Raw genomic sequence first — 12,676 nt, 5'->3', positions numbered from 1 at the left:
CCTACTGCCACACTGGGGCACTGGGGCCAGCCCTGGCTGCCAGGGAGAGCACCCCCTGCTGAGCCCTGCCCTGCTCCCTGCAGCACAGCGCCCCCTAGTGCTGCACTGGGACATTGGGGCCAGGACTGACTGCCAGGGGAGAGCGCCCCCTACTGAGCCCTGCCCTGCTCCCTGCAGCACTGCACCCCCCAGCGCTGCACTGGGACATTGGGGCCAGCACTGACTGCCAGGGGAGAGCGCCCCCTACTGAGCCCTCCCTGCTCCCTGCAGCACAGCGCCCCCTAGTGCTGCACTGGGACATTGGCGCCAGCACTGACTGCCTGGTGAGAGCGCCCCCTACTTCACAGCCCTATGTGTTTGTAAGCACAAAACCAATACTTGCTTGTTACTTTTTTAAAAGAGTTTCCTTCTCTTTCACTCAGGTGATTTTGTTGGGTTTTAAATCATTTTATATCCCCTCCCCCATCCCCTTATGTGTCCTTGGGCTTTAGACCCTTTTATTTTATTGCCTTTTTATCCTCTGAGAACTGCAAATAGAACCCAGGTGTCCTGCTGACTCCCTTCCCCTGCTCTAACCACCAGACCCACTCCCTCTCCAGAGCCAGCAGTAGAACCCAGGAGTCCTGGCTCCCAACCTCTCATGTTCTAACCCACTAGCCCCCATGGTCCTCCCAGAGCCAGGGATGGAACCCAGAAGTCCTGGCTCCCAACCCCTCATGCTCTAACCCACTAGCCCCCATGGTCCTCCCAGAGCCAGGGATGGAACCCAGAAGTCCTGGCTCCCAACCCCTCATGCTCTAACCCACTAGCCCCCATGGTCCTCCCAGAGCCAGAGATGGAACCCAGGAGTCCTGACTCCCAGACCCTCATATTCCAACCCATGAGCTCTAGTCCACAGAAGATGATGCCTCAGAAATGTAAGTTCTCCCTTCTAAGTCCACTGGACATATTGGGGCTGGGTTGTCCTGGAGTCAGATACTGGGGCCTGCTGAGCCAGCACCTCCCTCCAGATGAAATCATCCCCCAGAGGCTACTGACACAGGATCCTCACCCTTGTTTTCTCTCCCTTACAGGCCTCCAGCAAGGTGCAGCGGCAGCAGGTAGGAAGCCCAGCATCCCTCTCATCTGAACTTGTGGGGCAGGAGGCGCCTGATTTTGGCTGCCCTCCTCCAGGCTCCTGAGTGGCTGGTTCCATCTGCCCCAGAGCTGTGGTGGGTGGGGAGTAGGAATGGCGGCTCTGGAATTTTCTGCATTTCACAACAGGCTTCTGCAAATGAGCCAATGCCCAGAGCACCAGTCTGACATCCACAGGAGGAAAGTCAAGAAGGACAAGGGCAAAGTGCAGCACGGAGGAAGGAAAAGTCAAACGCACAGCTACAAAATGGGGAATAACTGGCGAGGTTTAACACTGCTGGGAAGACTCCGGGGCTTAGAGCAGATCCCAGAGAGAATACGAGTCAACAATGTGATGCAGTGGCAAGAAAGGCTAATATCAGTCTAGGGTGTATGAGCAGGAGTGTCATATGGAAGACCCGGGAGGTCATTGTCCCCCCTCTACTCAGCACTGGTGAGGCCTCAGCTGGAGGTCTGTGCCCAGTTCTGAGTACCGCATGTTAGGAAAGATGTGGACACACTGGAGAGAGTCCAGAGGAGAGCAAAAAAACTGGAAAAAGTTTAGATCACTTGAGCTATGAGGAAAGATTCAAAAACCAGGGCATGTTTAGCCTTGAAATAAAAAGACTAAGGGGAGATCTGATAGTCTTCAAATATGTTAAGGATTCTTGTACAGAGGCTGGTGATCGATTGTTCGCCACGTCCACTGATGGTAGGACAAGAAGCGATGGGCTTAATCTGCAGCAAGGAAGATTTAGGCTAGAAATTAGAAGAAAACTTTCTAACTCTCAGGGGGGTTAAGCTCTGGAATGGGCTTCGAGAGAGGTTGTGGAGTCCCCATCACTGGAGGTTTCTTAGAACAGGCCGGACAAACATCTATCAGGGCTCGTCTAGGTTTACTTGATCCTGCCTCAGTGCAGGGGACTGGACTTGATGCCCTTTCATGGTCCCTTCCAGCCCCACATTTCCGTGAGTCTATAGTAATAAGACACACAGGTAAAACCATTGTAACATTTGCATAAAGGCTCCAGAGTCCCAGACTGATGGGCAAGGAAGGTTTTTAAATCATGCAACAGATGCTGCAGAGACTTTGTCAGTCCAGTGCAATCCAGCTGCATGCCACCAGGGATGTAATGACAGTGAGACACACACAAGAGTCTGCAGAATGAGGCTGACAAAATCACCCACACCCACAACAGCAGTGACACACAATCGCACACGGCCTCCCCATGCTTTAACCCACTAGACCCCACTCCCCTCCCAGAGCCAGGGATACAACCCAGGAGTTCATGCCTCCTGCCTTCCCTGCTCTAACCAACTAGATCCCACTCACTTCCCACAACCAGGGATAGATCCCAGGAGGTCTGGCTCCCAGTCCCCTCCACTCTAACCCCCTAGACCCCACTCCCCTCCTGGAATAACCAGCTCCCTCTGTTTTTTCTATAGATGGGGTAGGATTTTTATGTGAGAACTAATTTCCCTGTTCTCTGCAGGACCAGTCTGTGGCCAGCAGAGAGTCTATAGCCGGATCGTCAGTGGGGTCAATGCCCTGAGAGGGGAGTGGCCCTGGCAGGCCAGCCTGCAGCTCCGTGGGGAGCATATGTGTGGAGGGACCCTGATCGGTGACAAATGGATTCTGTCAGCTGCTCACTGCTTCATTGGGTAAGTCTAGAACCTCAGATCTAGATCCTTGGGGATAGAAGGATGACCTCTAGAACGGGGCATGACCTCTAGAACGGGGCAGCTAGAACTATGTGTGTTATCTAGTGCTGAGAGTAACAAGGCTGCTCATCTATAGCCATGGACACCAGATCTCTCAGTCTAGAACAGTGCACACATCATCCAGAGGCAGAGAGCTATTCTAGAACCCAGCATGGTCTCCAGAATGGAGTTGAGAGCTGTGCATCTAGAACTGTATTTTACACCTAGATTAGATAGATTGGAGCTGTACATCCAGGACTATTCAATAGCCTAGGGAAAGAAAACTAGAACCATGTGCACCACCCAGAATAGACAGCCTACATCTATGATTCTAGATGTGACCTTTTCTCAAACCACCTACACCAGAGACTCCAGAATTTAGTCTACAAGTACAGCATCCTGAGATGAAATCTAGAGCATCTGCAACATCTAGAATGGTGTTGAGGATTTCGAGTACAGAGCAATTAGCCTAGAACCATGCATGTCATCTAGAATGAGCCTAGAGATGGGCGTGACTGTGTGCACCAACTACAGTTGTGGATCTAGATATGTGTGCACAATTTGTAAAGAATGGAGAGATAAATCTAGAAAGGTGTGTACCATCAAAAGCAGTGAATCTAGAGCTGCATGCAGCATCTAGAAAAAACATAGAGGCAGGAAACTAAAACAATATGTACAAACCAGAGCAAAGAACCTCATGCTGTATACAACATCTAGAATTGGTCTAAACCCACAATTACATAGTTTTATGTACTGTCTAGAACTGGTCTAGAACCATGAAGGTAGAACAGTGAGCACCAGCAAGAGCCATGAATTTAGGTCTCCAGGCATCATCTAGAATGAACCTAGAGCCATGAATCTACAACTGCAATCCGGAGCGAGTCTACAGCCATGAATCTAAAAAGATGAACACCACCAAGAGTCACAAATCTGAAGCAGAGTGCATCATACTCAATAACCCCAGAACAGGGAATCTAGAGTCAAGTGCATCAGAAAGAGTCAGGAAGCAATCTAGATATATGTGTATAATCTGGGACAAGCCTAGAACTCAGTACCCCGAACAGAGAAATAAGCCTATAATAGCAGGGTCTAGAACCCAGCATTTCCCCATCCTGGTAATGACACCCTATCCCTTATCTCCCCACAGGAAAGACACAACCAAGGATCCATCCCCCTGGAAGGTGGTGCTGGGGCGTCTGCAGCTGATTGGTGGCCCATTAGAGGGCGTAGTGCGGAATGTGTCCCAGATCATCACCCATGAGAAGTACAAAGATTACACCAAGGGCTTGGACATCGCCCTGCTGCGACTGGCTGAGCCTGTCTCCTTCAGCCGTGACGTAGGCCCCATCTGCCTGCCCTACCGCAACCACCGATTCGCCTTCGGGTCCCAGTGCTGGGCCACCGGTTGGGGCAGGGTGAAGGAGGACAGTGAGTGAGAGGGGAGAGCTCCCGGCAAAGATGGAGACATCTAGCCCCCTGCCCACCCGGGGTACACTATTCCCCAACAGGGCACTGACCCTTCTTCTTTCCCACCCCACAGTGACCCTCCCACCCCCCAAGCCTCTCAAGAAGGTGGAGCTGGACCTGCTCAGTGCAGAGACCTGCAACTGCATCCACAATAACCTGCGCCAGAAGGAGCTCTCCAACCCTGCCGGGCCAGGGCTGATCTGTGCCGGGTATCAGAGTGGGGGCCAGGGGCCCTGCCAGGTGAGAGTGAAAGGGGGTGCCAGGCTGGGGGGCGGGGCTGGGCTGGGCTAGGAGGTTGGAGAGAAGGAAGGGGAAGGAGATGGGTTGTGGGAGGGAAACAGAGGGGTTGTCCCTGGTTGGAGGGGGGTAGAGGGGGCAAAGGGATCACACCTTGCTCCCCAGCCCTGAATCTCCCTGTCCATCCCTCCCCAGGGTGATTCCGGGGGGGCGGTGGCCTGCTCCGAGAACGGGACGTGGTTCCAGGCTGGGATCATGAGCTTCTCGGTGGGCTGTGCCCAGCCCCACAGCCCCATCCTGCTGACCGAGGTCACAGCCTACACCGGCTGGATCCAGAACCACACGGGGGGAGCCTCCTTCGCTGTCCAAACTGTGCCGCCCCCCTTCAGCAGCGACCATGGAAAATGCAGAGGTACGGCCAGTGGGGAATGGGACGTGGGGCCTTTCCCCTCTAGGGGACGTTGGCTCTGATCCGGCCATAGGGCAGGGGACTGGCTGGCTCACGGGGTGGGGAATGTACATGGGGCCTTTCCCCTCTAGGGGTCACTGGTTCCGATCCAGCCCGAGGGTGGAGGACTGATAATTGGCTACTGACTCCTAATCTCTCCAGGTTGCGGGAAGCTAAAGGGACACGAGCTGAGTGTCACTGCCAAGGGGCCATGGCCCTGGTACGTGAGCCTACAATCTGGGGGGCAGCACGTCTGTGGCGGAGCACTGATCGCCGAGAGCTGGGTGCTGGCAGCCGCTCACTGCTTCATCGGGTGAGTGAGGGGCATGAGGCGGGGATGACCCAGCAGGGGTTGGGGAGGGAGGGAGAGGTGTCTCACATCCCAGGGTATCCATGTCTCTATCAGAGATGAATGACTGTCTGTAATGTGTGCCCTACTCATCTCCCCTCTGGACCCGACTCCCCTCCCAGAGATAGAACCCAGGAGTCCTGACCCCCCATCCCTCTTTGCTCTAAGCACTAGACCCCACTCCTCTAGCAGAGCCGTGGATCAAACCCTGAAGTTCTGATTCCCGGCTCCCTGCCCTGACAGATTAGTAACCCCCTGTGGGGACTGTGTTGCAGGCGGCAGGACCCCACAGACTGGAAGGTGCTCCTGGGTGAGCAGCGGGATGGGGCAGAGCCACGCTGGCAAGAAGAGAGGGGCCTCCAGAAGCTCATCCTTCATGCAGCCTACGTGAACGTGATCGAGGGCTCTGACATCGCGCTACTGATGCTCACCAAGCCAGTGATGTTTGGGGAGAACATCTGGGCTGTCTGCCTCCCCTATGACACACACCGATTCCAGCTTGGCAGCACCTGCTGGGTCAGGGGACGAGAGAATGGTATGTGGGACATGGGGGCTTTTCCCCTCTAGGGGGCACCGACTCCGATCTGGCCCGCAGGCAGTAACTGGATGGCTCAAGGGACAGAGGGGTAGGGCTTGGTAACTTCCAACATAACGTCTCTGTGTTTCCACAGCTCGGGAACCCGCACCACAATCGCTACAGGGCGTGGAGGTGGATCTCATGGGACCTGTCGCCTGTAACTGCGCCTACAACCAGACCAGCTCAGCTGGTGAGGCAGTGTCCATCCTCCCAGACATGCTTTGTGCTGCTCAAGAGGAGACGAACACCAGCTGTGAGGTGAGTGAGCCATCCGATGCACAGCATGGCCCCAGGGTTTGCAGAACATCTGGGCAGCCACAACAGCTGGCTCTGAAGGACTGATCTCCATGGCTCTGTCAGTGGAGACATCCCCCCCCATTTTCCACACAAAGGCCTGGCTCTGGCAGGCCTTCAGTCCCCCCATCTCACCCGTACCCCATTTGCTTATCAGATGCTCTGGACGTTCAGGGTGTTGATCACTTGAATCTAGATCAGGGGTCGGCAACCTTTCAGAAGTGCTGTGCTGAATCTCCATTTGGTCACTCTGATTTAAGGTTTCGCGTGCCATTTTAATGTTTTTAGAAGATCTCTTTCTACAAGTCTATACTATATAACTAAATTATTGTTGTATGTAAAGTAAATAAGGTTTTTAAAATGTTGAAGAAACTTTGTTTAAAATTAAATTAAAATGAAGAGCCCCCCAGACCAGTGGCCAGGACCGGGCAGTGTGAGTGCCACTGAAAATCAGCTCGCGTGCCACCTTCGGCACGTGTGCCATAGGTTGCCTACCCCTGAGCTAGATGCTGGTGCCTCTGGAGCTGTCCACAGTGCTGAAGTGTCCTATTCTCTGGGGCTGAACCAGGGCATTCGGTGGGGGGGGGGGGCATATGCCCGGCAGTCCATGGGGTTTATGGCACTGTCCATGGTACAGAAATGTTCTATTGGCCATTGCTGAACTCCATGCTTTTGGATCAGGGAGATTTTCTGCACAGCCTCATTCCTCTGGAGCTGTCCGTAGTACTGATGTGTCCTATTTTGCCCAGGGCTGAGCCATCCAGTGTTGGGTAGGGGATGGATCCAGCATGTCCTGGTTCTCCAGCGTGGATGGTCCTATTGTCCGTGGCTAATCCATCCTGCCACCATGGCTCTCCATAGTGCAGAGATGGTCTGTGCAACCTCTGACCCACTGTGCACTGGGGTAGCTCATGGTCATTCATGGAGGAGGACTGTTCCACTGAATTTCTGGGATGTCTCCTCATGCAGCCACTCTCTGGGGAAGACTCAGAATATCCGCTGTCCAACAGGCCCGGAGAACCCACCCCTGCTGGAGTTCATGCAGTTGTCCCTTTGTTCTTGACTCTTCAGGGAGATGATGGGGGGCCTCTGATTTGCAATGAGAAGGGCACCTGGTTCCTGGCTGGCCTCTCCAGCTTTGGCAATGGCTGCGGGAGGAAGAGCCAGCCCGGGGTGTACACAGAAGTTAGAGCATACGAGAAATGGCTCATGGACCTCACACGGGATGGTTACTTTGCCAAGCAGCCCATGCCAGTTCCAGCGGTCATAGAAGAGGACAGATGCCCAATGAAGCCTACTCCAAGTAAGGGGCAATCCAGACAGCAACCACAATTCCTTTGGGTGCACATGCTAAGCAGGGTGGGGCTAGGTCAATGGTTGGATGGGAGACCAGACAGGAAAAACAGGGTGCTGCACAGGGTGTACATGCTCACTTATGGCCATCAAGGCTGGTCCCAATGCCCCATAGTCAGCCTAGAAGGCACTGTGCTGTAGGGGTTGGGGTAGGAACTCAGTACTGGGTCATCTTCCCTAGCAGTCAGTGCTGACCCCAATGCCCCACTGTGACACTAGGGGGCACTGTGCTGCAGGAAACAAGTGAGTGACTCAGAGACACACCCTGACTATGTCTCTCTCTCCTGCAGCTTCTGGTGGAGATGGAGAAAAGCCAGTGCCAACTAGTGATACCACAAGAGGGGAAGGTAAGTCCCTCAGCTTTCCACTTTTCCACTGCCCAGGCAGTCCGAGGGGTGTTCAGAAGTGTGGTCTCACTGCACAGCGATCTGCTCCTCCTGCAATCTGCCTCCACAACCAGAGCTACCTCCCAGCACCTGGGACAAGCTTTCCACCCTGCCTGCCAACCACTGAGCCATCCAGAGCCCAGCTCTGCCACCACCAGCCACTCTAGTGCGGCACTGGGGGATGCCGAGCTGCAGGTGGTGGGGCAGGGCTCAGTAGAGGGTGCTCTCCCCTGGCAGCCAGTGCTCGCCTTGATACCCCAGTGTGACATTGGGGGCGCTGTGCTGCAGGAAACAATGTGGGTGATGCAGAGACGTGCCCTGACTATGCCTATCTCTTCTGCAGGTTCCAGTGGAGAGGGGGAAAGGCCAGTGCCAACTACTGGTGGTACCACAAGAGGGGAAGGTGAGTCCCTAAGCATCTGAGGTCACTTATTTCACTGCCCAGGCAGCATAACTGGTGTTCAGAAGTGTGGTCTCACTGCGAAGCAACCTGACCCTCCTTCGATCTGCCTCCCCAACCAGAGCTACCTCCCAGTACCTGGGACCAACCTTCCACCCTGCCTGCCAGCCACCAAGCCAACCAGAGCCCAGCGCTGCCTCCACCACCTGTTCTAGTGTGGTACTGGGGGGCACTGAGCTGCAGGTGGTAGGGCAGGGGAGAGCAGGGGTTGCTCTTCCCTGGTTGGCCATGCTGGCTCTGATACCCCAGTTTGGTGGTAGAGGGCGCTGTGCTGCGGGAAGCAGAGTCAAGGCTCAGTTTTGGGCACTTTCCCTTGGCAGTCAGTGCTGACCCCAATGCTCCACTGCGACACTAGGGGGCACTGTGCTGCAGGAAACAATGGGGTGGCTCACAGACACATCCTGACTACGCCTCTCTCTCCTGCAGGTTCCAGTGGAGATGGAGAAAAGCCAGTGCCAACTAGTGGTACCACAAGAGGAGAAGGTGAGTCCCTCAGCTTTCCACTTTTCCACTGCCCAGGCAGGCTGAGGGATCTTCAGAGGTGTGGTCTCACTGCACAGAGATCTGCCCCTCCTGCCATCTGCCTCCCAAACCAGAGCTACCTCCCAGCACCTGGGACAAACCTTCCACCCTGCCTGCCAACCACTGAGCCATCCAGAGCCCAGCTCTGCCACCACCAGCCATTCTAGTGTGGCACTGCAGGGTGCCGAGCTGCAGGTGGTGGGGCAGGGCCCAGTAGAGGGTGCTCTTCCCTGGCAGCCAGTGCTGGCCCTGATACTCCAGTGTGACACTAGGAGGCGCTGGGCTGCACAAAACGATGTGAGTGACTCAGAGACATGCCCTGACTATCCATCACTCTCTCCTGCAGGTTCCAGTGGAGAGGGGGAAAAGCCAGTGCCAACTACTGGTGATATCTCACGTGGGGAAGGTGAGTCCCTAAGCATCTGAGGACACATTTTCACTGCCCAGGCAGCATAACTGGTGTTCAGAAGTGTGGTCTCTTTGCAAAACAACTTGCCCCTCCTGCAATCTGCCTCCCCAACACAAACCCTCCACCCTGCCTGCCAATCGCCAAATCATCCAAAGCCCAGTGCTGCCACTATCAGCTACTCCAATGTGGCACTAGGGGGCACTGCACTGTGGGAAGCAGAGCAAGAGCTCAGTAGGGGGCGCTGTGTTCTGGCAGTCAGGCCTGACCCCAGAGCCCCAGTGCAGTGCTGATCTGCTGCAGGGAACAATGGTGGTGATGCACAGACACTGACTATCCCTCTCTCTCCTATAGGTTCCAGTGGAGAGTGGGAAAAGCCAGTGACACCTGGTGGTGTCACAGAAGAGGAAGGTGAGTCGCTAAGCACCCGAGGCCCCTTTTTCACTTTGCAGGCAGTCTAAGAGGTCTTCAGAAGTGTGGTCTCAGTGCGGAGCGACCTGCCCTTCCTGCAATCTGCCTCCCCAACCAGAGCTACCTCCCAGTACCTGGGAAAAACCTTCCACCCTGCCTGCCAACCACCAAGCCAGCCAGAGCCCAGCTCTGCCACCACCAGCCACTCTAGTGTGGCACTGGGGGGTGCTGTGCTGCAGGGAGTGGGGGGCTCATTAAGGGGCACTCTCCCCTGACAGTCAGTGCTGGCCCTGATGTCCCAGTGTGGTGGTAGGAGGCGCTGTGCTGCATGGAGCAAAGCATGTCAGTAGGGGATGCTCCCCTCACAGCCAGTGCTGAGTCCAATGCCCCCTTGCAGTGATAGGGGGCACTGTGCTGCAGGGAACAAGGTGGGTAACTCAGAGACACTCTCTGACTATACCGCTTGCTGCCGCAGGTTCCGGTGAAGAGTGGGAAAAGCCAGTGCCACCCGGTTGTGCCAAACGAGGAGAAGGTGAGTCCCTCAGTGCCTGAGCCCCGTTTTTCACTGCCCGGGCAGTCCAAGGGGTGTTCAGAAGTGTGGTCTCACTGCAGAGCGACCTGACCCTCCTGCAGTCTGCCTTCCCGACCAGAGCTACATCCCAGCTCCTGGGACAAACCTTCCACCCTGCCTGCCAACCGCCAAACCACCCAGAGCCCAGCTCTGCCACCTCCAGCCACTCTAGTGTGGCACCAGGGGGCACCAAGCTGCAGGTGGTGGGGCAGGGCTCAATAGGGGGCACTCTCCCTTGGCAGTCAGTGCTGGCCCCAATGTCCCAGTGCAGCACTAGGGGGCACTGTGCTGCAGGGATCAGGGTGAAGGCTCAGTAGGGGGCGCTCTCCCCTGGCCCCAATGCCCCAGTGCAGCACTAGGGATGGCTGCCGCTGCAGGGAGCGGGGCAGGGGCTCCGTGGGGGGCGCTCTCCCCTGGCAGTCAGTGCTGGCCCCAATGCCCCAGTGCAGCACTAGGGATGGCCGTCACTGCAGGGAGCAGGGCAGGGGCTCAGTATGGGGTGCTCTCCCCTCACCACCAGTGCTGACCCCCAACGCCACACTGCACTATGAGAGGCTGTTGTGCTGTAGGGAATAGTTTGGGTGACTTAGTAGAGACACTCACTGACTATACCTCTCTTCCCTACAGTTTCCAGCAGCAAGGGGCAGAAGTCAGTCCCACCTGGTTGTGCCAAACGAGGGGAAGGTGAGTCCCCAAATACCCAAGGACACTTTTCCACTCCCCAGCCAGTGCAATTGGTGTTCAGAAGTGTGGTCTCACCGCAGAGCAACCTGCCCCTCCTGCAGTCTGCCTCCCCGACCAGAGCCACCTCCCAGCATCTGGGACAAACCTTCCTCCCTGCCTGCCAACTGCCAAGCCAGCCAGAGCCCAGCTCTGCCACCACCAGCCACTCTAGTGCGGCACTGGGGGGTGCTGAGCTGCAGGGAGATGTGCATGCAGCTCAGCAGGGGACGCTCTCCCCTGGCAGTCAGAGCTGATGCCAATGCACCAGTGCAATGTTAGGGGGCGCTGTACTGCAGGGAGCAAAGCAGGGGCTCAGTAGGGGGCGCTCTCTCCTGACAGTCAGGGCTGGCCCTTGTGCCCCAGTGATGCACTAGGGGGCGCTGTGCTGCAGGGAACCATGTGGGTGATGCAGAGACACTCACTGACTATCCCTCTCTCTCCTGCAGGTTCCAGTGGCAAGGGGCAGAAGCCAGTGCCACCCGGTGGTGCCAAACAAGGGAAAGGTGAGTCCCTTAGCACCTGAGGCCCCCTTTTCAGTCCCCTTAAAGTCTGGGGGTGTACAGATGTCTGGTCTCACCGCAGAGCGACCTGCCCCTCCTGCAATCTGCCTCCCCGACCAGAGCTACCTCCCAGCTCCTGGGACCAACCTTCCACCCCGCCAAGCCAACCAGAGCCCAGCTCTGCCTCCACCAGCCACTGTAGTGCAGCGCTAGGGGGGTGCTGAGCTGCAGGAAGCAGGCAGGGACCCTCTCTCCTGACAGTCAGTACGGGCCCCAGTGCCTCAGTGTGGCACTAGGGAGCGCTGTGCTGCAGGGAGCAGGGTGGGAGCTCAAAAGAGGTGCTGGCCCCTGGCAGTCACGGATGCCCGCGATGCAGCACTAGGGGTGCTGTGCTGACAATGTTCATTGCAGTGTCTCTGACACTTTCGTCTTTAATCCAAGTGTTCATTCTGGTGGCTTAGCCGAATCCCTCACTCTGCCTCCCTCGCTCCCCCCTGCACTTTCAGCTGGATACCAGGGTTGCCTCCTCTTCCTGTATTAAACTGTGTGCTGACAGCTCAGTACCCAGCCACCCACCCCAGAGGCAGCTGCATCTCAGGGCTGGGTGTGCTATCGCTATGCTGTGTTGTGTGCAGCTGTTCCCCAGATGCCCCGCCCCAGAGCTGGCTGCATCTCAGGGCCAGGCGAGCCGTCCCCATGCCGCTTCACTGCGCAGTTGCTCCTCTGCAACTCCACCCCAGAGGTGGCTGCATCTCAGTGTCAAGCTGGTGATCCCTGTGTGCGCAGCTTCCAAAGTGCTTTGGGATCCGCCAAAGCATCATAACCATGGGTAAACATACCCCATGTACTCACTGCCTGTTGTCTTTCTGGTGACTTTCGCAGGAAAAAAAGGGAAGGGACACAAAGGAAAGAACCATGTCTCTTAGCCACCGACCCACATAAGAGAATTCTGCTCCGCCACGCTCCATCTGTTTGCTTCACCCAATGGAAGATTGTCACATGCTAATCGGCAGCTTTCGCTATTTCCTGTGCAGTCCCAGCTGCTGAGATGTCGAATCAGGCACGAGAGAAGCCACTCACCTTCATTTGTGTTCTGATCCCTTCCCAGTGGGATCCCCTACCCAGCAGAACCCAGCATCCTATGGATTTAGAAATGAC

The 12,676-nt window shown here is 56.0% G+C and overlaps 1 protein-coding gene across 1 annotated transcript; it reads left to right on the top strand.

The window, feature by feature from the left end:
• Positions 1 to 2,620: 2,620 nt before the first annotated feature.
• Positions 2,621 to 12,444, top strand: LOC116815497 (serine protease 53-like). The gene is made up of 17 exons (XM_075064742.1): positions 2,621 to 2,775; positions 3,962 to 4,242; positions 4,355 to 4,521; positions 4,714 to 4,930; positions 5,129 to 5,279; positions 5,591 to 5,850; positions 5,987 to 6,150; positions 7,258 to 7,489; positions 7,830 to 7,886; positions 8,269 to 8,328; positions 8,758 to 8,868; positions 9,254 to 9,313; positions 9,668 to 9,724; positions 10,200 to 10,256; positions 10,923 to 10,979; positions 11,465 to 11,521; positions 12,401 to 12,444. Exons 1-17 carry the CDS (start codon positions 2,714 to 2,716, stop codon positions 12,442 to 12,444), a joined length of 2,094 nt encoding a protein of 697 aa, XP_074920843.1. The 5' UTR covers positions 2,621 to 2,713.
• Positions 12,445 to 12,676: the final 232 nt, after the last annotated feature.

This window comes from Chelonoidis abingdonii, chromosome 4 (assembly GCF_003597395.2).
Source record: "Chelonoidis abingdonii isolate Lonesome George chromosome 4, CheloAbing_2.0, whole genome shotgun sequence".
NCBI classification, from domain to species: domain Eukaryota; kingdom Metazoa; phylum Chordata; order Testudines; family Testudinidae; genus Chelonoidis; species Chelonoidis abingdonii.
The sequence above is the reverse complement of the archived record's forward strand: the minus strand, read 5'-3'. Positions and strand labels throughout refer to the sequence as shown.

Coding starts and splice junctions, on each gene's coding strand:
- LOC116815497 (XM_075064742.1), top strand. CDS start 2,714: ATGTGTGGAGGGACCCTGATCGGTGACAAATGGATTCTGTCAGCTGCT. Junction 8,329..8,757: donor TGGTACCACAAGAGGGGAAG/GTGAGTCCCTAA, acceptor ACTGTGCTGCAG/GAAACAATGGGGTGGCTCAC. Junction 11,522..12,400: donor TGGTGCCAAACAAGGGAAAG/GTGAGTCCCTTA, acceptor TGACTTTCGCAG/GAAAAAAAGGGAAGGGACAC.